Source organism: Calonectris borealis, chromosome 2 (assembly GCF_964195595.1).
Source record: "Calonectris borealis chromosome 2, bCalBor7.hap1.2, whole genome shotgun sequence".
Classification (NCBI taxonomy): domain Eukaryota; kingdom Metazoa; phylum Chordata; class Aves; order Procellariiformes; family Procellariidae; genus Calonectris; species Calonectris borealis.
Genome location: NC_134313.1, coordinates 167657167 through 167683733, shown reverse-complemented (window position 1 = coordinate 167683733; position 26567 = coordinate 167657167). Strand labels below are relative to the sequence as shown.

The 26567-nt window shown below is 42.4% G+C and overlaps 1 protein-coding gene and 1 long non-coding RNA gene across 2 annotated transcripts in view; one reads left to right on the top strand and one right to left on the bottom strand.

The window, feature by feature from the left end:
• The window catches only part of LOC142079674 (vasoactive intestinal polypeptide receptor), a 118770-nt gene that overhangs the window by 28575 nt on the left and 63628 nt on the right, over positions 1-26567 (bottom strand). Inside the window, exons 4-6 of the mRNA XM_075144291.1 lie at positions 18519-18622; positions 14077-14177; positions 12056-12188 (exon numbers count right to left, since the gene is read on the bottom strand). Coding sequence (XP_075000392.1) covers positions 12056-12188; positions 14077-14177; positions 18519-18622 — 338 coding nt within the window. The remainder of the gene's footprint in view (positions 1-12055; positions 12189-14076; positions 14178-18518; positions 18623-26567) is intronic.
• The window catches only part of LOC142079675 (uncharacterized), an 88796-nt gene that overhangs the window by 54700 nt on the left and 7529 nt on the right, over positions 1-26567 (top strand). The gene's annotated exons all lie outside the window — the stretch shown is intronic.

The window sequence follows — 26567 nt, the reverse complement described above, 5'->3', positions numbered from 1 at the left end:
TGCATGCATCAGCCTCCTGTGAATGCAGCAAAAATCTACAAAAAGAGGTCTATCAACTCCACAAAAACACTGCAGCGCATCACAGAGCATCACTGCGCAAGTCTCCCTTGTCTTCTTTATTGGGGATACGGTGTGTTACAGGTTTAGGACTGGGGTCAAAGAAGGATTTAGATCAAAGAAGTATAAAGGGGCACTTGAATGATTGATCATACTCCCACCCGCCCCATCACAGCTGGCCTGGGAATACATTGTGATGTAAACAGTCTGCCTGAGTGTCATTGCCCCAGTCACGGGAATCCCCATCACGAGACCTGACCTGTCCCTCCCTGTGTAGGACATCTCCTATACATGGATGTGACCCCTGCGCAGACCCCATGTTCCCCCCCTGTACCCTTAAATTCTGCGGCATCCTGTGGCGTGGAAGGTTTGTGGCAGGACACCAAGACATATTTAAATCAGCTTAAAGATATATTTAAGACATCACATGCAATCCTGGCAATGTTGCAGCTCCTGGCATTATTTATGAAGCTGGGACAGTGCCCAGTCCCCAGTGCCTTCAGCAAAAGCGTGGGCTCAGATTTGCCTCAATCAATCATGAAACCTGGAGGCCTCAAAATCCCCTCTAAGATACTTAGGTCCTTTTACCTGGGCTACCACCACCGATGCAAAAGGAAGAGATTTACACAGAGATTTCTGCAGGCCTCTTCAACACAAGACAGATGAAAACTCATTTTATCAGTGACAGATTTATCCAGCACTTTTCTTTTATGTTGCCCAGAAGACATGACCTATCTGAAGGGCTAGCTGCTGAGTGACTCATGCTGAATTTGCCCACAGCAACAGCTGCTTTTCTCCCCAGCCTCGTCAAGAAGGCTTCCTTGATCTTATTTAAAAGCTTTTTATAGATCCCACTCATGACCCAGTTGCTGGGACACACCTGGAAGATGGGGTAGCACTGAGCAAGCACTGCCTGCTTTGGAGATGCTGAAATTAAGGTCTTCCAGCACAGGGACTGGCCTACCCCTACATCTCCGTAATTATAGTGCCATTTTAGACACTCATCTCATAATAATAACTAAATTCAGGAGTCTCAATCTTGAGCTGATTCCCACCCCACATGCCTAAATCAGATTGAATCCCATCCCAGCTCTTCTTCTGTTTAGATGTTCACCTCAGCCAAAGTATAATGTAATCTGTAATGATGATGCAATAACCAAATAATCGCTCTGCTTGTAAGATCACATGGTATGATTAATTCCCCATCTCACTATCATGGCACTGGAACTCACACAACTGACAAATTCCCAATCATTTATAACCTAAATATTGTACAGCACTGTTCATAGCTATGCATTGTCCATTAATTTCTGTGCATGTTGCGTGGAGATGTCAGGCTAGACTTAGTTTCCAAATACATGTTTTTGTTTTTCATGAGGTATTTCTCTCTGCTTTTAACTTTACTTTTATTTTATAGAATCATAGAATCATTTAGGTTGGAAAAGATCTTTACGATCATCGAGTCCAACCGTTAACCTAACACTGCCAAGTCCATCACTAAACCACATCCCTAAGCACGACATCTACACGTCTTTTAAATACCTCCAGGGATGGTGACTCCATCACTTCCCTGGGCAGCCTGTTCCAAGGCCTGACCACTCTTTCAGTAAAGAAATGTTTCCTAATGTCCAGTCTAAATCTCCCTTGGCGCAACTTGAGGCCATTTCCTCTCGTCCTATTGCTTGTTACTTGGCAGAAGAGACCAACACCCACCTCGCTACAACCTCCTTTCAGGCAGTTGTAGAGCGCGATGAGGTCTCCCCTCAGCTTCCTCTTCTCCAGGCTAAACAACCCCAGTTCCCTCAGCCACTCCTCATAGGACTTGTGCTCTAGACCCTTCACCAGCTTCGTTGCCCTTCTCTGGACACGCTCCAGCACCTCAATGTCCTTCTTAAGATTTATTCTTATAAGAAATAAGATTTATTTTTTATAAGGTTGGTTACTCTCTGAGAGAAAAAACTGTTGATTGGAGGAGTGGATATACTGTACTGGCCTAGGTATTACTGCCTCTGTTAAGAAAGGAAGGGTGAGGCTATTCAATGAGCTTTGCCCTAGAAGCAAGATGTTGCCCAAGCCAGTATTGTTTACTGGAAACAGAAAGAAAACTTTTCTTGCCCACTCAGGTGGGGACTTTTGTTCCAACTAGATGCTAGAGTAACTTTCTTTTACAAGTGACCTTCACAGAGGGAGGAGAGGTGGTTTTTCAGTAGTGACTACTGATCCTGGCTTGGACCTCTCCTGAGGAGGTGGCTAAGATATAATGTTATATCTTTATAGCCTCAGGCTATTTCTTGTCTCATTCCCAGGCTCAAGGTTATTGGCTTTTACATATCGTCTTTTCACTCCTTAGTTGGCTTTGACAGAGGAGTGGAAAAGCATGCCACATCCATGCTCCTCCAAGAGAAACTGCAGTAGAGAAGACATTTCCAGAAGTTGACTTGGCAACCTGAAAATGTGAATATCAATTTGTTATCTCAGTCTTCTGTTACTGTGCCTAGTCTTCTGCAGAGACAATTTGGCTACACAGGGTAATGGTTTGACCCTACAGAGGCCAATGGCAAAGCCCCTGCCAACTCCAACAGGGCTTTGTGCTGGAGGTCTAATTTGCAGAAATTCGGCATGATGCCAATGGAAATTGTTGACAGAAATAAAACAGCTTCTTACTGGGCGATTCTGTTCCTCTAAAAATGAGCCCTTAAGTCAAACCAATTTGCTGAGCCACAAAAAAAAAAAAAAAAAAAGGAAAAGAAAAAGAAAAAGTGTTAACTTACCCTTAGCACACTCAACCTTTTGTGTAACAACAGAAAAACCAAATTAAAAACAAACAAACAAGACCATCTGGCAAAAAGCCATCACTTTTATTTCTTTCCTCATTTTAATTGCAGTTGTAGACTAGATTCAAACAGGTTAGCAATAAAAAAGCCCCACAAGGTTTATATTCTACCATGAAAGGGAATTGAGGTCTATTCAAACAAGAAATCTCCTCCTAAATCAATTGAGTGCCTTTGACTTCTTCCTTCCTTCCCTATCATGGAGTCTGACAAGCAAGTAATTTTAAATGAGAAATTGCTACACTAGTGGGTGGCTCTGCAAACTTTCGTGGAAGATGCACAGAAATTTTGGGTGTTGAGGACTTAACACTATCTATGAATAAAGAAATTTGATGAAAGAAATTCTTAAAATGCCATCCTGATAGAAACAACGTGGCTTCTGATTGAGGCACGTAGCCTTCAGTTTGTGAGGCCCTAAGTTGTCAAGTTCAAAGGCTCAGTTAAAGCAATTTCTCATCTATCAGGAATCATAACAAAGAAAAAATCTTCACGGGAATAATAATCTTCTGTCTTGATGACAGACCCTTCAGCTCCTGCTGCCCTTAGTGGCTTCAACTGTAAGTCAACCCTATAAAAAGCACGGCAGATAGATCAACGTAACTGAATTCACTGTCACCATCTATCTCAGGCACAGGGATAAGAGGCCTCAAACACACATTTTTCCTGCTAACATGCTGCTCTGCATCAATGGTGCCCCAGAAACATTATGCAAGAATGCTCTTAAGCCTTGGCAATAGCAAATTAATTCAATTTATCTTAACCCGCTTTCCTCTAGGTCACAATACACTACATTTTCGTGTGCCTATCATTGCCTAAGAGCACACACCAGAATACTTACTCTATGTCAGCTGTCACTGGGCAATTTATTAAGCCATTATAACCTGGATTTGTGTCTGAGCTTGTTGATTTGTTACCACTTTCATAAAGCATAAATGCTATTTCTAGACTGACGAGCTGTGCTGTACAGCCACACACATGCACACACACACTACTTCAGCAACCTAAGTCTTGCCTACACCCATCAAGACTGTGGAAGGATGGAGATGTTAGGAAGAACCTATTGGGCTCAATCTCCATCTTTCTCCATCTGTGCCACCACTTCCACTTGCAGCAAGGCTGGGTCACTACTGAACCTGGATAGAGTATTATTTCTCTGGTTAGAGTATCATTTCTCTAGCAATAGCTCAACCCATATGGACCCCCAAGTCCCAAGAGATAACCTCGGCCTTTCTTTGTGCTTTCACCTCTTTAATGCCAGCTGAAAGCCAGTTGAAAATGGCAAGGCATTTAAAAGTCTGTCTCTGCTAATACGGAAGTTACATGAGACAACCTCTATTTTATGTGCTTGCAACCCAGCAAAGCATGGCAGGGTCAGATCCTGCACTTGCATAAACCTTGCAAACTCTATTAAAATAAATGGAGCTGTATCAGTTTACACCAACAAAAAACGTGGTCCACATGACTGCACTTTATGCCTTGCCCACCTCCCACGCAGGCTATCTGTTGAATTCAGTAGGAAGCTCTTAGGTCTGCTTTTCCTCACATAAGAAGCAAGTTTAAGCCCCATGACTGTGACCCTCAAGGCTATTTAAGCATTTCTCTTCCGCTGATTTTAACAGGGGTTATGTCAGTCTTTGAGGGACTCGGCCTTTCTATTTTGTCTCTTAGGAATACTTGTTTGATTTTTGGGGGCAGTCTTGTGAGTATTTCTAAGATGGTGATTAGCTCTAGCTGGTCTAGCCTCTGCGTCAGATGATTCAGAGTTGAGTTTAGACGTAAAAATAGAATTATCTCAGTAAATGGGGTAACTGTCCCTATTTCGTGCTCATCAATCACAGAGTAACGCGCTTCTGAACACATCTTCAGTAATAAGGCAAGTCAACCACAAGGCAGCAACTAAAGGGAGAAGGTGATGAGAGTTTTAGTAATGCCCTTCTCTGCACTTGTCACATTTTCTCTCATTATTGACCATACTGCGTTGCTTTAAGGTGTCAGCCCATGATTGGGGCATTGCTGTGTCAGGCACGATAGGGTCACTTAGGCAAAGTGATCCAGAGCTCTTCCACAGTCTAACTTTCTGCCTTCACTCCTGGGTTATTTCCAGGAGCAAAGGAGAAGGCAAGGGGATAACTCATCCAAGCAAAACTGTGTAAAACCATGTTAGAGCTTGGTCTCCATGGTCCACACCCTCTCAATGGCTGCCTGATATGAACAGTCCAAGGAGCAGAACCCAGAATCTGATACTTTCTCCTTGGGGGAATGGATTGCTTCATCCATTCTTTGTGGGCCTGGCCTGTGGCCAACTGTCAGGGAGGGAGCCCAGCCAGAGCTCCCATCAAGCTCTCCCTCTGTCGCTTCCCATCGACTCTGTTGTGGGACTAGTTGGTGAATATCCTGTTTCTCTTCGGTGTAGGGATGCCCATGCTGGGCAACTTATAGCTGAAATCCAGCCTCTTCTCACCGTTCCTCCCACCTTCTACTGCAAACCCCATCTCTCTAAAGCAGAATCCCAATCCCGTGGCATGGACCTTCCTCCCTTGCTAGCCTGGCATGCCTCCAGCGCCCCACGCCAAGTGCCTAGCTTCATCCCCCACTGACATTCATTGCCTCCCTGTCTCAAAATGATGGCTTCACCTTTAGTTTCTCTGACACTCAAGGTTCCCTTCACTCTCCATCACTGCACGTTCTTTTCTTCCCAAAGTCAGACCTGAAGCCCATGTTTCCTTCTTCTGCCGCATTCTTTTAGCAAAGCTTCAGCTCCCAACAGCACAACCCTTCTTCCCAATCTCTTTTACACTTTATTTGCTACTGCCAGCCCTGTGGTTGAGTCGCTGTGAAGGGTATGGCTCAGCAACCAAGGCTTCAAGTGTGGCAGCCGTAAATCGCTGTCTCACCAATACAGAAAGAAGTTACTGCTTGCCATCAGCTCCATAGCAATGACCTATGTTCAGGCCCTCTCCTTGTGGCATGTATGAGAGGACTTAGGCCTACTTCATAAATATCAGTGAGGGCTTAGGCAGGTAGAGACCTCTTCTGTTTTAGCAGAGATGATAACACGCTCCTGGATGGGGTATCTCTGGACAATTTCAAAATCCAAACAAGAACATTAGAACAGTCTAGGTGGATGGTTAGTCCATCTCCCATGCTTATGGTTGCTACTGGCCATGTGCACTTAACATCCCAAACCTCTTAATTATAGCTTCTCATTACTTCACACATCCTTCATTCACTGAACTTGTTGCTAAATTCTTAATTTAACTCTGGCACTGATTTTTGAAAGCATATTTGAGGCATTTTTTATTTTTATTTTTTACTTCTGGGTAATATTTTCACCATTAGGGCCTCTGCTAATTAAGGAATGTAGCTGTAGTCTCTTTGTCTCTTCTCTCCCCACCTCATCTCCATTTTATGGTCTTTTCTAGAAATGTCTTAATACCTTTGGTGAAGTGAAATTTAAAGTGCTGGTGCAAGACTTGCAAGAGAATTGGCAAACAGACAATGCCTCCATTGTTTTCCCCTGTTTTCCTTTACTTCTTTGTCTCATTTACAGGAGCTTTCTCTAGGTTGTTTTTGTTTTCTTTCCCCTCTGTCATTTGTTTTGGTGTAAAACTTAGATTGTAGCAGTGATCAGCAGATATGGAGATATCAGGAGATATGGGTATATCAGCAGATACGAGGTTAATATTCCACAGAAGTTGTCTGGCAGATGCAAATCTCTTTATCTAACCTGATGGTAAAAATGTAGACTGAGGAGGTGGATGTGTTAGGTTTGTGTTGTGACAGCAACATCATAAAGATCTTCAGCAGAATCCTAAGTAGAAACCAAACACTGTCAAAAAGCTCAGAAAGAAGAACTGAAGCCAGTCCATTGCAACACCCATGTTCTGAAGCCAGCAGGAACCATTTGGCTGGGTTTCACAGGAATTTGTGGACAGGGTGAGGTGGTTCAGGTCAGACATGAGTGGAAGAGCACAGTGAGAAACTTCTACTTTGCATGAGCAGTGATTTTTCCTTTGCTCCTTGTGCTGCTCCTTGGGATGAAAACCAAATGCAGCTGCTACCTATTAGCGGGGAAAAGTGAGGGTCTCCTTCACTCTACACAGCCGAGCGAAACAAGGTGGACCTCATTTCACGTTGGGCCTCATTTCCATGGCAAGACTGTAAAGCGCTTCCTTATTTCAGGCAACACCTTTGCACCTGGATGGTCCCACTGAACTCAGTGGATGGGGTGCTGTCCTGGTTTCAGCTGGGATGGAGTTGATTTTCTTCCTATTAACTGGTATAGTGCTGTGTTTTGGATGTAGTATGAGAATAATGTTGATAAGACGCTGATATTTTAGTTGTTGCTAAGTAACATTTATACTAGTCAAGGACTTTTCAGCTTCCTGTGCCCTGCCGGGTGCATGGGGGACTGGGAGGGAACGTGGCCAATGGGGTATTCCATACCATATGACGTCATGATCAGCATATATGGCTGGGCAAAGAAGAAGGAAGGGGGTGACGTTTGGAGTGATGGCGTTTGTCTTCCCAAGTCACCGTTACGCGTGATGGAGCCCTGCTTTCCTGGAGATGGCTGAACACCTGCCTGCCGGTGGGAAGGAGTGAATGCATTCCTTGTTTTGCTTTGCTTGCGTGCGCGGCTTTTGCTTCATCTATTAAACTGTCTTTATCTCAACCCATCCAGTTTTCTCACCCTCCTCTGTGTAGGTGGGAGTAGATGTCTTTCCTAGAGGACGCAACCCAATGAAAGGGCTGAGTTTCTAATATTCATTTCATTTTTACACAAGTGCATAAAAAGGCTTATACTCTTCCATCTCTCCAATAGCCTGCATATCAGGGCAGTCCCACATGAGGCACAGAATATGGACCTGAGCAGCCTCAGATGGGGGTGCGCTGGAAAAGAAAATGTGTCTGTCTTCAACTTCCAAATATAAAGTTCATTTAGGGCCTGTAGCTGTTATCAGTTTGGCCTGAGGAAGCTTATGTGAAAAAGCCCAATTTTTCACACTGAAAATATGAGATATGTGTATATGTTCACAATTCCTAAAAGTCCCACCCTCCTTTGCAAAGAAGAATTTTTTGTTGGAATTTAATTGTCTTACTGGAATGCAAAAGGCAAAAGATAAATGATCTACTCTCCCTCGGCTGAATCCTCAGCAAAGGCAAATTTGCAGAGCTCAGAAAATGTCAGCCCGAATTCAATCTGTAGAACCTGATCTTTGTTTATATCAAACTGTTGGCTCTTTGTGTTCAGCTAGGCTGGAAATGTAAGTGGTTCATCATTATGTTATCCAGATATTACAGTAATGAAACTGTATCAAAACCTATCCATAAAACCACAAAAAAATCGAATGAAACGACAATTGAAGCGTTCAGTTCAATCCTTCTACCAAGTTTGCTGTTTTGGCTATTGTGTTTCACAGGGTGTTCTCCAGGGAGAGAAAGAAAGGGGAAGACAAAGCGTGGGAATGGCAAGACGAAAGGTCACTAGGCCCAAGAAAACTAATGTGAAAAACTAAAACTTGTAAGGAGGCCTCTTGAGTCTGGCAGTGAAAAAAAACCCAGAAGAATGCAGGCAAATACAGGCTGGAAAGTGGTGCAATTTTTCATGCAGTATGAGTAATCGGATGCAACAAATCATAGAATCATTAAGGTTGGAAAAGACCTCTAAGATCATCGAGTCCAACTGTGCGGCGAGTTTTCCATCAGAAATGACCAATTACTGAGACAGAATGTATTCTGAACGAATCAAAATGAATCGAAGTTATCGAAGAAGTTGGAGTGGGTGATTTCCCAGCCCCTTCCTAGCCTGATCATCTCTACATCTGAGTGCTTAAAGCCCAGATTGACTAACACACTTGACTATATACCTATTTTTAAGCAATTTAAGCCAACAGGATGATTCAGTTACACATAATTACAGACATACTTTATGACAGAGACAGAGAAAGTGGTTTTGGTCTACTAATGACTGTTGGTACCTTGGGCAATATGCTGTGTGTATAGGTGGCCATCAGACCCCTCTAGAAAATTCAAGGTCCCTGCAGTGTTTTGTTTCCCACTGGGAAATCCCACAGTGGGCTTTTGGAGAGCCAGCCTTCTCTGAAGGTCAGTCTACGTGCTTCTACATGAGCCAAGGGATCCCCATTGTGCCTAAAAACAAGCCTAATTGATTTGGGCACATTTGTAAAGCTACTGCTGTTGAGTTTCCTTGGTGTGGGACAAAGGGCCTGGGCCACCTTGCGCAGGTCCTGGGATCAATGATCATGTAAGCTTGCTACATTTAGTTATGAAAACAAGCCTTGTTTGCCAACTTAGGGTTTCTGCCCCATGAAAACAGGCTGAATTTTTCACCCAAGCAGCAAGATTTTTCTTTCCCCCAGGAGTGGGTTTATCAAGAACGAAGGACCAAGGAATTCAAGGAGGCTATGGGTGCCACATATCACTCTGTAAACATCACCCAGTGCATGGCGCACGTTCTGGCTCGGTGATGCTCATCACATGTATTTTGGCTGCATTGGCCCTGAAATGCTTACTGCCACATTCTCAGGCTCTGTGGCCCATAGAAATACCCAACGAACTTAATTTTTCAGGGTGTTCATGTTGAACTCAATGGTAATCCAAAACTATTTGAGTTTAAAATGGCATAGAGTTAACACCGTAACTGAGGTTTCCCACACTAGATAAAATGAAGTAAAAATGCTATTGCAGCAAAGCCTATAAACAAGTTTTTTTCAATTACTTATACACCTACATGTAGTGGAGTTCCTACTTGATTGGAGCATTGACACATTTGTTGGTGGAGAGCTTAAAATATTTTTGTGTGGCTGGTGCATAAAACATAATTTTAAGTCTTCTTACTGCAACAGGTAATGCCAAATTCAGGAATTTCATCCCTTCATCAGAAATGCTGGGAGAGGTCTCTGTTCATTTGGATTTTAAAGCCCTGAGTCTGTTCCGGAAGGGGGGTGCCTTTATCCTTTTTTCCTTAAAGGAACTAAGTGAAATACTTTCTCTTCTAATAAAACACTGTTATTGCTTAGGTTTTGCCCTCTTCTAAAACAGCATAGTGGTGAGAGCATTCAGTAAATTGAACTGTTTGTTCAAATCTCTCCTCAGACTGAATGAGCTCAAGGCCCTACACACAAAACCTTCAGTAAATTGTGTGTTAGACCCTGGGTATATGAACTAGTACCCAGGTCTCCCAAGTCAAAACTTTATCCTGCAAGTTCAAGCACAAACAGATCAATTACTTAACCTAACTCAAGCCAACCTAACCCAACCAAACCCACATAAACACAATGGATTTTATAACTATTTCTGCAAACAGCTTAATATTAGGAGAGGCATTTTGACTGCATTCCCCTATGACCTAAAGGGTTGTCCAAAATGTTGGGTCCAGACGGGTGCAGATTTTGCAAGGGGTATGCTCAGCCTAGTGCGGCGGAGACAGATTTGTTCCACATATTTTTATAACCCTTGTGTTTCATCCAGCCATTCACCCTGAGCTGGCATTTAACATGAAAATCCTCTGATGGGGAGAAACACACACAATGGTGGTAGCCACGGGTCTGCCTGAAAGCACACTGGCTTCCAGGAGCCGCGGATTCTGCAGGACAAAGTCCTGTATTTATGCACAGAAGGGTTTCTGGATGGATGGTTGAAGCAAACACTTCTCACACAGCTTTCTGCAGTTGTGCCTCATTCACGACCCAGTGCAAATGCCCGTAGGGGTGAGGGGTTAGTTCAAACTCCATGGCTCATTGGGTTCTTGGCTCCTCTGCCAATTAGCATTGGCAGTTATCTGTGGCAGCAGACACCGGGCAATTGTTTATTCCAGTTTATATGTCATTCTAACCATTCACGGACCTTCACAATAAAACTCCATTGCTAAATAGATTCCAGTGAACCACAGAGGGGGAAAAAAACCAGAGGGCCACTGCAACGGGAACGCGTCGTGCTGCAGACAGTCCTTGGGGAAAAGCTGGGAGCAGGCTGCTTTTTGATATCAACGGAGAGGTGCTCAAGCAGAAAGGTCACTATAACAGCAGGGATAGAACTCGGGGTAAGGGTACAGAAAAGCCAGAAGGCGAGGAAGAAACTGGGTGGATGGAAGAGAGAAGAGAATCTTTTTCTGGTGCTGTATGACATAAAAAACCAGGTCCAGAAGGGATCTGCTGGACTGCTGTGCCCAGTCCCCTGCTTTTATCAGCAAGCAGCTCATCTAATGTTATGAATTTATTATGGAGGGTTCCTTTTTTTTTTTTTCGGATGACTTCTGATCACATCTCTTTATTTTGGTGATTTCAATTTCCTGCCTAAATTTATTCATGACTAGTGTCCTCTTACGTCAATACGGCCTTTAGATAAACAGCTCTTCTCCCTCCTTAATGTTTGCTCCAGCTGATAACATTGAGCTTGAAAGCGAAAAAAAAAATCCCAACTCCTTTATTCCCCTCATTTATCATCCCAGTGGGGAAATTTCACAGTTGCGGACAGCTAGCGTGGGTAACAGATCCAGATGAAAAATAGACAATGTTTTCTACACATAGATTTACTGCCTAAACTCCTGCAGAGATCTGGTCACTGCAATCAGTGGAGCCCAGAGAGCCATCCAAATGCAGGTGCCTTCTTCAAAGCCAGGTGAACAGCTCTCCAGACTCCAGTGATTACATTAATTAGAGCTCAACTGATTATGGTTGCACTTTACACACGTAGCTCATGTGTAGGCGCTTACCCCATAGATACTTAAAGTTAGTTATATGAATCTGAATCTGACTCCCGCCCTCACTGAAGGGAAAGGTTTTATTGAGTCCCTAAACACAGGACTGCAAGTCTCCTTTGACCAGGCTATCCAAGAAATTAGCATGGGACTGGGAGATGGACACAGGACTGACAGGAGCCCCAAAATCTTGTAAAGTCCCAGTTGTGGGTCCCCCCTCAGAAGGGACCAGATGCCTATAACCTTTTGACTCTGCTAATTTGTTTTATGCCTTTTCCATATGAATTAAACTGCAGCAATCATGTTTTTGTTTCTTTCAAACGAGAAAAAAAATTGAAATCTTCCCAAAGTACCGTCTCACATGCATTTGCAAGGTAATTTTCGGTGCATTGTTTAAGAGGGGCAACAGAATAAGGTGGAAACTTCAATGTGCATGGTTACTTACTGAACTCACAAAGCAGTGTTCAGATTCTCCGCTTTCAAATAGGATCACATCTTTTATGAAGACTGCGATGGCTCTCATTATGAAGGACATGAAGAGGTGCATATGAATATAATTTCGAGTACAGTGTAGTTTTCTGTTGGGAAGAGATGAAACAACATTTCTGAAGAGCAAGGCTTCTCAAAAGCATTATTTATCTATTTACATGTTTCCTCTGCTAAGACATAGACTTACAACTAAACATTAGAAACCCTGAGACAGACTATGTTCTGATGCAAATCACTGCAAATCCACTTAAGCCTTTTTAAATCCACAAAACATGTGGCAATCCATACATCTGCAGCAGTGTTGCTGCTTTTCAATTCTCAGAAAAAAAATACAGAATGACAGAAAACAGGTCCATCACTCTGCTCTCCACTGGAAAAGAAATGTTTTTGACTGAGCAAACTGTGCTCATGATAAAGGTCTGTTTTCTACAGAATGTTTGTACTGCAATAATTCTTTCCAAAGTGAAATGTTTCTTCAGGAAGAGAAATAAATTCTTAGCAGCTGCTGCCAAAATTAACACGTATTACAGGCTTTCTGCAGCAATACAAACTATATTTTCACTTAAAAATGACTAGTTATTAATGATATTGAGAACACCAGGGTTTTTCTGTCCCTTGCCCACTAATATTTTGAAGACGAATTCTGACAAAGTAGGTCTTTTTTTCAAGTGAGACTTTACATCAGCTAAAGGGAAAGGTCTAATATCTGGAAATGGGTACTTTGTACAGTCATCAGAACCACAACAGACCTCACTCAGCAACATGATCAAATTACCACCTCTTAATGAGTCACTGTGCATTGGCAGAGTTTATGCTCTTAATCTCTGATGATGGCAAAATAATGTGACTGAGCTGAGTCCTCTGTACTTGCAGGCGAAGGCAAGTCAAATTACGCTGTTTCCCACAAATGAAGAGCGTGAACCCTGACAGTTTCACCAGCTTGGCTGGCACCTTCTACCTTGTTGAGATGAGAGAATTTGCGTGTGTGTCTGATTCACTCTTCCTTTGTAAAAGGAGTGGAGGGAGCGCGTGTGCTGAGATCTTGAAGGGTGAGGCCAGTCTTGGTATATGTGTGAGTGTACCCTAGAACGTGTGCTGTTTCCTACAGCTTTCCTTGGGGGTGATGTCTGGACCAGACTGTCATAAATTGGACAACCATGTAACGCATTTCAGGGAAGCCACTGGAGAGTGGCATGAGGAGACGGAATCACATCTAGAAGGTTCTTCCATCTCACGGAGGTCTGCTTTTTGCTGTTCTCCCTATACATAAACAACATTATAATAGATTACCTTATATGCAGATTTCTTCATCGGAGGCACCCAAATTTAGATGCCTGAATCTATTATAAACAATAGAGACTGAGGATTAATTCGTTTGCTCCAATCTAGGCATCTAATGCCATTTTATATGCTGTTGAGTATCTGCCCATCAATCCATAAGGGCCTGAGTCTCCTAAAGGTCCTGCATCATATCTGCTACCCTTCTGCACATCTCAGAGGCTCCAGCATGTCTAAAACGGCTCTGGGTGTCTACGTCTTGCCATAGAGCTACAGCAGGAAGCGCTTCTGAAATAGACTTCAGGAGGTAGTTTTGGGGTGTGATTCACCTGTATCCTTTTGAATACCTGCTTTAGTAGAAATGCATCATTCTATAGTATCCATATATAACATACTAACGAGGTCTCTGTGGACTATAACAAGATTATGGGATAATGGCCTCTAATACAGAGATCCATCACGTAACAATCTACATTTAGTGAGATGAATCCCACCTAAATAATTGGATTGGAGTTATAACTCTCACACATATCAGAAAACAGTGGTACCGGAAGATGGAGGAACTTTCCTCCCCTGTCCAACTGAGAAATGACAGAAGTCTTTTGCATCCATCTGTAACACTCATAACCTATAACTTAAACAGCCACTATGTCCTTTGAGTCATTCCCTTACCTATGCCTTTTTTGCTCATGGTCTTACCTGAAAAGACATAAAATGATCATAGCAGCTGTGAGAGCAATGAGCGATAAGGTATGTCCAATGGTGTAGCCGGTCTTGACTGTGCCATAGAACGCCGTTTGCTAATGTGAAGGAAAGAACAAAACAGGTCTTTCAAAGAGCTGCCAACATGCATTCCTAAATACACTTTTTACTGACTTTCTTGGTGAGACAAGGAAATCATCCTACTCCATTCTCTTAAAAAATCTTCAACTCCTTCACCCTTTAAAATCACGTCCAGCAGAGAACATGACTCAAATACCACCAGTGTGAATAAGAAGAACGTGTCCGGTTGCAGTAGAGCTTGGATCACTCCAAAACCAGGTTACAGTTACACAAGGGAAAAGTTCAGGAAGGAGTCTGATTTGACACTTGCAGAGACAGCTACATGGTTATAATCTTGTGGAACAGGAATGACTAATGTTCAGTTAAACAGCGTACTGACGCATCGGCTCTGAGGTGGTATGATGAGCTTCATCTTATTAAGGAAATTTGAGGATAGAACTGGTCTGGAAATTGGTTTGCTTTTGTGGAAGCTAGACATTGTGTTTCAGCAAGTAAAAACTTAAAATGTTCTTATTGAAATCACAGATATGTTAATTCAGAAATATATGTTGATTTGGAAATTAGTTCATGGCTTTTCTCTTTGACAGCACACAGAGGGAATCTCTGAGCATGGGGCATGACAGGACTTAAATCCAACAAGGAATCCTGGTCTAAATAAAATGGGGAAGTAAGGCAACAAAACTCCAGCTCTCCTAAGGCTCTCCAGCAACACTCTAAACCAATATATTTTGATTTTAAGCTTAAAAAAAGGACAAAAGATCTGTTGGTACTTGGACATTTATTTTATCAATGAAAAATCCAAGTTTTTATGAGAATCTAACTCAGTTTGTGGAAAATCTTATTTTTCCAGCCCTCGATTGACCCTCCTCTGCCTTCCTTGTCACCGTTTTCTATAAAAAACCCAAACAACCAAAACTGCAAAGAGCAGTTTAGACAGAAAATCTAAACTCAACCTTGTTTGGGAAAACACTCTTTAATAACCGTGAAGGTTGACATTTTTATACGCTATTTTCACAGGCCTTGACAAGCACTAGGTACTTTACAGAACCAGTGCGGCAGAGATGAGTAGTAATCCTCTAGCATTTGCACAACCCAGCTTGGAGAGGTGTTAAAACAAGACAGAGCTTTCAGGGAGTGCAAAGGTTACACTGGTCATATCTGTATTGCTTCTTAGACCGCAGATCTCAGTGATGGCTAAGAGCACGGTGGCTTTACAGCCCCATTCAATGAATCCACATCACTAAGAGTTTCGGGTCAGTAACTCTGAATACATAATTCATAGCAAGGGTTTCAGGCTGATTTATCTACCATATGATGCCAGGAGGCTGCTATGGTGATGGAGTCACACAGTATGGTATGGTCATACCTAAGCCTTGCTCATCTGCACTGCATGGAGGGACTTGCACTGCAGCAAGGAACAGCAGAGGTTCCACCTTTCTACCCCACTGCCTTGCAGATCCCACCCAAAGCTAACAAAATATAGTCTTGTTTCCAGTCTTGTTTGAGCTTGGGCTCCCAAAGGCAACTGAGACTTCTCCAGTAAAAGCAGTCAACTTCCTTCACGCTGATTTCGTCTTTCTCTCATTATCTAGTTTCCTTCTTGATGGCACCAGAACAGAAATGTTCCAGGAAAGACCTGGCCAGAAGGAGGGAGCTTGTGGTAGGGAACTGAATCTGAGGAAGAGGTGGTTCCACACTATATTTAGGAGAGCACAGAAATGGGGGAAAGGAAATTAAGAGATATCATAGGAGATGTCAGGAGTGGAGTGGTGATGGAAACTCTCCAGTGTGAATACAGGTATAGGCCTTTTGCTTCTGCACAGTTATTCACAGGGGTTATTCACAGGAGCAAGTTATGCACAGAAAGGTCTTATGCAACAAGCAATTCCCTGCCCTTATATTTTATGATGACCAATCCTTCTTGTGTACAGAGAGATGGCTCTGCATTCAGCTTTAATGTAGCATGTGGGGTCATCTCTCTTCTGGAAACAGCACATAATGACTTCTCACTCTTCATTTGCACTTGCTAATGACAATCACTTCCTATTTTACAGATATCAAAGCAGAGAATTTGAACCAAGATCATAAATGGAATTGGAATTTCACTCAGAGCTCAGCTTACTAAAATATTCTTATTAGAAAAAAGAGGGATTTACAGCAGTGAAGGAAATGCATGCCAGGATGCCTGGGTTCTAGCTGTAGACCTAGACTGATTTAGAATCAGAATTTCTAGAATGAAATCGGGCAATTTCATCATTCTCTCTCCGACTTCTAAAAGCCTCTGCTTAATTTCACAGGAACATGATAAAAGCAATTAGTTAAGGTAGATGCTAAACCGAGATTAACTGAGAATTAGCTTCCTTGGTTTCTGTTCAGTAACTTCTACATTTTTCCCTTGGTAACTGAGATTAGAATGTGAAACATTTACATTCGTAAGAGAAAAAGAACAAAAATACTGGTATCAAGTCTTTCAGTAGCCCTGCACCCAAACTTGAGCTCTGGAGGTGTCTATTTTCTTCACCATCTTCAGACAAAGCCTATGGGGACACCTGGGGTGGCCCCTCTGACCAGATGGAGGCACACAAGGGAGAAGTTGTGCATCACGTCTGACAACGGGACAGCAAAACAACCCCCCCATTTGCTAATACACGGTTTATAAAGGTCAGGTTGGAGAAGGAATCATTATCGCTGCAAAGATCATAAGCGCACTACTTTGGTGCCTACATCATCTGCTTCTTAGGGACAGCCAGAATGCACAACCAAAATCTTACACACAGCCCTTATTTATTTTTCATATTTTTCTTGTTGTTTCTGACTTGAGAACAGTAGGTGTCAAAAGTTCATGAAGTGTTTTAAGCACGGAAGGCTATCAGTCTGTTCTGGACCTCATGTCCCATACAGCCTGCTGTTCTTTTTTTCTACTCCCTTTACTTCTTCCTCCCCAAATTGACAGCCAATTCAACAACAACAAAAATCTATTCTTCTTCACAGGCTAGTACTGCATGTTCACCCCCCTCAGCCACCTTTCACACAAATTAGACTTAAACAGCGTGACAAAACCGCGGAAATTGAGAGAAAATAATTAAGAAAGAATTAAAAGAACACAATACGTGTTCTCTTGGTAACGCGGCACTCTGGCAACGCTGCAATCCATTGGGTCGCCAAAGCATGTCCCAGGAATTCCCAAATCCCCTTTGCAGCTGGAACATAAACCAGAGCTCTTGATGGAGGACCTTCCCAGAGCAGAGACCCGTAACAAAGGCTTTCGCAATGTGCAACTGGTGCCACACAGCTCAGTCTGAGAAATGGGACACTTGAGGACGTGAAGCGGTGGCTGACCTCGAAGGAAGACTAAGGCTTTCTTCAGTAAAGCCCTGAAATTCTTTGTGCAACTTTCCCTTTGATATTTTCTGTGTTCTTTCACTATTAAGGCTGGCTCAGTTCTATTCAGATTCTCCATTAACTCTTTGAGTGCCTTGGTAATGTGTGACCATACATAAAGACCTCTCACCATATGCATCCTATGTCCAACATTCACAAACACTGACATATGTCATACCACAGAAGAAAAGCATCGGAATAGGTTTAATATAAATGTATGGTTGCAGTGAAATATAATTCTTTCCTAGCATAAGCTTTTTCTTGTTGACTATGGGACAGCTATAGGTGACTAGTTTAGATTAGATGTTGAACTCTTAGTTAGATGAAGTGAATCTTGCTTCTAACAACATTTGTTATCCTCTTTAGACTTTACCCTTCATGTCTCAGCATGCAGCAAACCAGTAACAAACTCCTTCCTGTGTAATGACAATACTCTATAAAGCTAACTATACCTTGGTCATTGATTACTAATTTACATACAGGCAGTATCCCAGAGAGCAAAATTCAGTAACATTGCACGAAAATTTGTGTGTTCCCTACAGTTTTCTAGATCTTTAGCTGGTTTAGTGCAGCACTGGTGGCAAGTGAGTTATATCCTTTTATCCCTTTTGATCTTTTGATGCTTATGTTGGCCTAGAAACACTGGAATCACCATATCTACTTAAGGATCAATATAAATGTGGAGAGTTTGTTTCAAAGTTGAACATGGAAAACCAAGTTCCTGAAGTTATGTGTGGGCATCACAGAGACACTGGTCTGATCTTCTCAAGTTCTGATTTCCTGCCATCCCTCTGAAAATCAAAGGGAGGATCTTCTCTTTGACCAGACATTTGTTCTCTGCTCCAGGAATCCTCAAGAGGATCCTTCTTTCTTGAGGAATCAGAGTGGGAATGGAAAAAATTGGGCATGGGAAGATCACGTGATTCTGATATCAAACCCTGGCAGATCTTGATGTCTACCCATCCAGGTTTACAAACCTCTTCCCCTGGAGTGCTGTTGGAATCATATCCACAAGCTACGGCATACGGCGCAGGGTACACATCCGTCCAGCCCTGGCTTGTACAATTCCTGGTCACGTTCCCTGGAAGAAAAGAGAAAAGGATGATTTAAAAAGAAACGTTCAGCTTGCTGTTAAACAAATGTCTCCTTTTGTTGATTCAAATGCCAGAGCACATTTTTTGTAACACTTAGAATAAAATTCTCATACTTTTTCTCTGTTACGAAGTGTTCATATTACACAGAACACATAAATGGGAGGGACCCGTTGGGTCGTAAAGTTCAGACCTCAAAAACAAGTACATTTTAATACTGAGGTGCCCACAAAACATCTCTTCTAGTGGTACCATAATGCCAGTTGTACCCGGGTCTTTGGTTGTTGGCCCTGCACCACTGTTTGAGAGCGTTATTGTCATATTGCCTTTGTTCCTGGAAAATTTTTCATCTAAAGAGAGCAGTGATCTACGTCTTTCACTTCGCTTGTGAGAAGCCAAGACAGGGATAGATAAAGTGCTCATTTCACATTATGCAGGTGAGGTCGGAGGTCTGGGAACTGAATGCAGTCCTCAAAACCCAGACCTTGTCTACAAGATGAGCACTGATGAAACGTGATGCCTGGAAAATCTACTGCGCTCTTGTTTGAGAACCAAACACTTCAAAATTTGGCTACGAGGGGAGAAAAACCAGATGCTGCCAACCTGTATTGCCTGTTTTAACATGTATACTCAAAGGCAGGAAGATTTCCTGGACTCTTAAGCAAGTTGAGTGCCTAGGGCCTCCAACCGGCTAAAAGGAGCTTTACTTAACATAAGGACGCCTCTCTCCTTCAGCCAAAACTGACAAAACTGTGAAGTTCGCATGCCTCTCTGGTACTCTGCACCTCCCGGTCCCTCCGGGATTGGTAAGGGGGGTGTCCAGTGCAAAGCATGTCTCATTTTGTAAGACAACTCTTCTTCCAGTCCCAACTGGACCTCACGCCCGCATCGGCTAGGGGTTGTACAGATATTAATCAAGCAAAAGAAGAAGAGACTAACAATCTGACCAGGATAGGCCTTACCCTAAAAGGTTTGTAGTCTAAAAGGCCAAGATAGATGTTTGTCAGACAGAAATAACAACGCAGCAATACATCCAACAGTACATTGCAAATTCCTCCAGCACCCACTCTGACCACCGGTCCCTACCCTGTCCATCTCATGCGAATCACATCACTGTGGCATTCCTTTGGTGTCATTTATCACACAAAACTGCCTGCCATCCCCAACTGGAAAGCTGGTACAATAAACCAGAATGAACAAACAACAGTCAAAACTTGCTTCTTAGATGAAGAATTACATCAGTGAAACTCAAAAGCTTTGCAAACATTTCCAACAATGGGGTTCTTTGCACACAGGAATAACAAAACTTCTGCAAACAGAGGCAAATCAATTATGCAGCTATGAGTCATGAAAATATTCAAGCATCACCGCCAGGAATTTCTGACAATTGAGTCACCTGAACATCTTCCTAACCATAGACTTGTCTTGCACTGAAATCAGCAGCAGCCTATCCCCTGGCTTAATTCACTTCTTGAATCCCTGTGACAGGTGGATTTTGACACTAAAACTTGCCTCTGTAATTTGTCTTTATAACAGATCTAAGCTCCACGAAGGCTCTGGTGCCTTTGTTCAATTTAACAGCTGCTCCAAAAGAAGTTAACTTTAGCACAGTTTGGTGGGTTGCTGTTCCCCAGGCTTTTTCTGCATAGTCATTGTTTGCATTTCTTTTTACCAGCGTTCATATCGGGATCATAAGAGATCTTGTGCAAACAAATCAAGGACACGACTGTTCAGTACTTTTTTTTTTTTTAAGTGTTATGTAATTTCTGTTATTTCTTCTTCATTACAATGGATCCCATTATCTGAACTTTTCTGCTTCCTATTTCCTGCTCAAAACTCCTCTCTGTTTGGGGAAGCCTTTAGCTTTCACAGTGATTTTGATTTTTTGCTTCTTATTCTCAGTGAACTAAGGGGTGCTTCTTTCAGCTTAATTTTCTCATATTTCTCCTATTTTTTTTAAGTGCACTTCCTCACAATTGTTTGATTCTTTTTGTAATTCTTCTCACTGCTCTCAAGAATACTTTCAAAAGTTGTCTTAATGCTTTAGCAGAGGTGGAAACTAAGGTAGAGGGAAGCACAATGATACAGCATCACTGGGATTAAAAAATAATAATAAAAATGTCCCTGATTTTAGGGAAACTCACTTCCCAGAGAAGTTTTTCTACCACTCTTTGCTGCTCGTGTCACTTTTTGATGCACAAATTCACACGCATGGTGTGATATAACAAACCTTTCTAATAACTCTCATGTTCCATACTAGATGTCTGGGAGATGCAAAAAGTATAAGGTTAGAAAATACAGATTTTACCACACCACAGTTTTGGCTCAAGTGATGGATCATGTCTCCCCTCAGAGCAAACAACATTTTTAATTAGTATTACTTACCAGATTACTTTCTATACTGAAAACGAACTTAAAATTTGGAAAAGTGCCTCACAAGCTTACTTCTTACTCTGAGGTTTACAGGCAGCAAACTTTAGACTGAAGTATTAAACTGAGATTTTTATGTTACAAGGTCAAATCCCAGCTCTGCCACAGACCTCCAGTGAGGTCTGCAGCCAGTTCTTGTGTTCTCCCTGGGTCTCAGTTTCCCCACCAATAGTAGGACTTTGGTAATAAAGTCCGATCTTCTGTCAATGGGAAGGCAAAGTGTTCAAAGCACCAGAAGTTTTATATTCTGTTTTCCAGAACTGTTTCCCATTAACTTGTGTTTCTCACTACTTTGTGTAACACAAATTCTCCCCAGAATGATGCACTAATGAAGTACACTGAAGCCGCATAACATGAGTGGCAGTATCAGAAAAGACAAAGCTCCTGGACTTGGAAATGGTATCTCCAGCCTTTGAAAGTTCACAAGGTTTCCGAAACTTTCCCATTTCCTATCAGACTGAAGCTGAATCTTTTCAAACTGTATTCCTGGAGAATTAATGGGAAAGAAAACCAGGGGTTTACAACTCAGTAACACATAATTAGCAGTGCACAGTGGAGGAGATTCACAGTGAGAGCTGGAAAACATCCCACTGCCAGTAGGTTTGTGCTCCAGGCTCTCCTCTACGTTGTGGAAAAAGGAGGTTCGAGTCCCTGGTGTGGACAGAGTCCCCTCGGTAGGGTGGTATTGGTTAACAGCTTTTTCCCTATCCCAGTCATGAAATAATCTGCCTTTTGTGGGGTTTGCATTTCATTTTGATCAGAAATGTTACAACTGTCAAACCGGTGCATCTACTCCTAAAAGCCACATCCATTTTGATGAGATGAGGTTTTCCATTTAAAAAAAAAAAAAGTTTCATTTGAAAAAGCCACAAATAACTCTCATCTACAATAACAATAACCTCATAAAAACGTCTTACCAGAACTCAGCTTCCTGTTTTCACAGAATCACAGAATGGTTGAGGTTTGAAGGGACCTCTGGAGGTCATCTGGTCCAAACCCCCTACTCAAGCTGGGCCACCTAGAGCTGGTTGCTCAGGAGCATGTCCAGATGGCTTTCGGATATCCTTGGAAACCTCCAAGGATAGAGATTCCACAAGCTCTCTGGGCAACCTGCTCCAGTGCTTGGTCAACCTCACAGTAAAAAAGCGTTTCCTTATGTTCAGATGGAGCCTCCTGTGTTTCAGTTTGGCCGTGGTTAGAAAATGCAAAGGCAATTATATTGTGCAAGAGAGTCTCATTACTTCAGAATTGCACTTGTGAATGGCAGCCTTGCGTGTAAGAGAAGTCCTCTTCTGGGTACTGTCACGAGCACAGGACAAAATCCCTAGTTCCCATTTCAGGGGTGCACAGTTGCTGCAGAAGCACCGGGCACATGCTCCCATGAGGCTGCTACTGATGCTGCGGTGATAAACTGCTCTCCAGCTCATCCACAGCGACTCTGCGTGTGGCAAAGTGGAGGTATGGCAACTAGGCTAAACTGTTTTCATTGTAGTGTAAATTAAGTGAAATCTCTCATGGCTGCCAAAAGTGTAAATCTTGCATGTCGGGAGCTACCCTGGCTCGGCAGACGCACGATAATTGCTAAGACGCAGTAACTCGATTGTGTATCTGAGTCCTGAGCAAAGCACCACAGGGAGACAATTAGAGGGATCTCAGCCCCCCAGGTCTTTCACTGCTGTCTTCTCTCTTTGCAGATATCAGGACAAAGGAGTTTAAAGATGAGGTTTTAAAGGGAACAAGGTGATGATCTTTTCATAAAGCTCCCTGCCAGGTAGGAGGGGATGAATGTACAAAGGGAGCAAAATAACAGTGCAGAAACGAAAGGGGGAAAAAAAAAGTTAGTTCTCTAGACCTGACAAACATAACGTGCAGAGGTAATCCTTATACAAGCTAAAGGAACTATAGCTACTGCTGGAGAACCAGGATGGGAAACTAACCAGTCACCTTTCCGAAAGTATGCTGTGGTATAAAAGCCACTGCTTACAGACGGGAATTACAAGTGCAAATGTGAGGCTAGACCTTTGGCTCATTTATATCAGTGTTTATGACAGTCAAGGATAAAACACTACTGAAAGGCAAGGGGTGAAGCTGCAGGCCTGAATAACCAGTTTTCGGTAAGTTTTACTGCAACGGTGCCTTAAAGGCTCACGCGTAGCATGACAGGCCATAATTGTTTAATCAAATCCCCACATTTTTTGGTCCAGCCCGAGATATGAGCTCTGCCTCTTTGCAGATGTATTGACCGCAGAGGTGCAAACGTGTTAGTGGCTTCAGGTCAAGCCCCAGTGAGATCGGCAGGGTCTCTCTCAAGATCAACGCCAGCCGGTCTGCAGTACGCTAAACCCTACCCGACTGCAAAGTTAAGCAGACAGGATGGGCCATCTAAATCAATGTTAACCGCTGTCTATATAATATATGTATGTATAATAAAGCATGGCTCTTCCTCATGTGCTACCTCTGTCTGCATTCCTTGAAAACCTGCTTGCAGCGTGCCACGGCAATTAATGATCATGTACATGAAGCACGAGGAGAGATTGCACTTCCTTCGTACACTTTTGCATCTTGCTACTATCGTGTCTGCTGTAGGACAGGTCTTCGCCATCTGGCCCAGCAGCTGCTCCTGATTTAAGCAAATGCTTCTTTAGAGTTCACAAAGCCCTCTCTAATTTCCTAATCTGCATGGTTTGATGGCATGCCTATTATGAAAATGGAATTGATGGTTGTAAGCAATTAGCCGAATGCTCCTATCTTTCCTTCCAATTAGCTCGTGTAGTTGTACAAAATCTCGTCCATGGCTCACACCTATCCTAAGCGGCTTTTTCTCGCTTGCAGGGTGATTCAGAAACTCTCTGCTCTGGGTAGCAAAGACAGGGAAGGAAATCCCCCTGAACGAAAACAAGCAGGACTCGCTAAATTCTGAGACAAGTTTTGGTTAAAAACCCGTACATGTTTCTTTTTAGCATTAAAAAAACCCAATAAAATAAAAAAAAAAAACCAACACCTGTAAACTCATGATGGAAATGTCCAAGTATTCCTGGGTTTACTTCAGGTTTTGGATATTCAGACTTTACTCATTGTTTTAATTCAAATTCTTCTGAGGATAAAGGCATTCTCCTCTCCTTTTCCTCTCCCACACCACTCTTACCTTTTTTAGTTGGATCTACAAATAACGATGAATTGACGTTACTGATACTGATCCAGAGACAAGAAGGATTTTTTTGTCTTTAACCCCTGCTTTTTTTTCCCCCCAATTAGGTGCAGAGCTGTTGAAGCTTCCTAGGAAGCAGGGCAAGTTAAACGGCCAAATGACTTTATGGCTTTGCATCTTGCATATCCTGGTGATGGTGGAAATATCTTCTCAGCTCCCTCAAATGAAGTTGCATATGAGCTAGTGTTGCACCCACCTAACCACTGGATTTATCTTATTCCTATACTCTGAATTTTTCTTATGCCTTTCTAATAATTCTGATAGCTCTTTATACTTTTGGCTTTCACTTGTACCTTCCAGGTCTATCACCCCTACCATTTCCTTATATGTTGTCTGAAAACATACCTCTCTTAGGTATGTTTTAGACCTGCTGATGGACAATTTCATTTAGTACCTCTTCTCTCACACACCATGAAACAATCATTCCCCAGCTACTTTCCCCACAACATTCATGACTGTATTTACTTCTGACTCACACCCTTTCAATCCACATTTTTCTAGATGGAAGAGCATTAATCTAGCTACTTTACTTGTACAGTGTCTGTCCATACCTTTACTCATACATTGTTCCAGTGATGGTGGCCCTATTCTCCTTTGGACGTGAACCTCCCACTATCACCTGATGGACCTGCTCAGCTGCACCTTCCATGAGGTCTTCTGGCCTTGATCTTGATCCCTCCACTGCCCACAAACAACCCAGAGGGCTGACTCTAAGCCTTCTTCCTCTGCCTCCAGGATCCTCATAGCCCTATACAAGGGGTCTAACTCTGCTCTGCAGTGAATATTTGTTTTCATCATTGGTCCTTGGGAAAAATAGAGGGACGTTGTTCTACAGCAAAACACTGCACACACAATTTATTAATTGGGATAGACTTTCTGGAACAGGAACAAACACATGCAAAACTTCTAATTCGATTTCCTGGTTTATAAATGTATTTGGGAATGATGTGGAAGAGATATGAATCAAAATGACTTTGCAGATTGGGTTATACCAACCAGTAAAGGGCCTGGTAGAGGAATGACATGATTTATTCATGACATACCAGAAGAGAGGTGAGGAGTTAGTGGAACCAAGATAAAACCTGAACATTTTCTTTATAAAAGGTGTTTGATCTGGGTAGGAATTAAACACTGAACAAGTGAACTGAATAAATGCAGAGAGAGAACTGTATTCCAAGCAATTTGTTGCCTATGTCTAGCTCTTAAGGTTTTTCTTAATTTCTTTTTGCCTCTCATCTGTTTCAAATACATACTTCAGACTCAGAAACGTGTCTGAAAGTTTGTGTTATAGGTGAGGTTTTAGCTCTTTGATCTTAGTGGAAGAAAACCTCTTATTGGCTTTTAATGGGAGCCTGAATTCATACAAAGAAATATAAGGTCAGTCATTGCTAAGGGGTGTTCGCTTTGGTCTCCCTCTTGCTTCTCTTGCCCTTTACTGTAATAGCTTCTAAAGGAGAGGGGAAGCTCTGCTCTGAGTAGCAATCTGTCCTGCTTCTCTGTCATCATATTCCATGGTCAGAAATCAATTTTTTTCAAGCAGAAGCTATTAAAGCAATAGCAGTTCTTATCATTTACTCTTCTTGAGATGCTGCGGAGCCCACTGGAACGTCTCTAGTTCCATTTTTATTATTGATCTGTCCTACTGTTACTGGGAAACACCTGAGACTTTCAGACAGCTACAGCTTGCACTTAACTGGATGCTGAAGTGGTTAGATCTGGGAGAAACTTGTGGGGTAAGTCATGACAAGATATTTTCCAAACCTGCTTTATCTGCCTCAGTCATGATCTCACAAGATCATTCTTTCAGTACAATTTCTGCTTAGTATTTCATGCTATTTCACAATCTCATGCCATAGTACAAACAATGGCATGGTATCAGCATGTCACACAACAGACACAGCCTTCAGCTTCTTCATTTGTTCTTCTTCCCATCACTTGGTCTGCAGTTATTACTGCCACATCTCCGGTGCCCTGAAGCTTACTGCACCCTGGATTTTGGGAAATCCTCCATTTTCCCTTATCTTCCTTTCCCCTTCCTGCACATTACATTTCTAAGTGTGAAGATCTCGATCCTTAATAAATACAGATAATTCCTCCCTTCTTAGCATCACATGTTCCCATTAATTAGGCACCTTTTGTAAACTCTGTTTTCTCACACTAAAAGCAGAGCTGTCAAACTCTAGGACAAATTTCTCATTAGATCTTTTGATATTGCAATCATAGTATATCAGGAAATATTTACAAGAAAAAGATGCACGCTTCAGGATAAGTGGAGGCATAGTAACTCCACAAGCCGT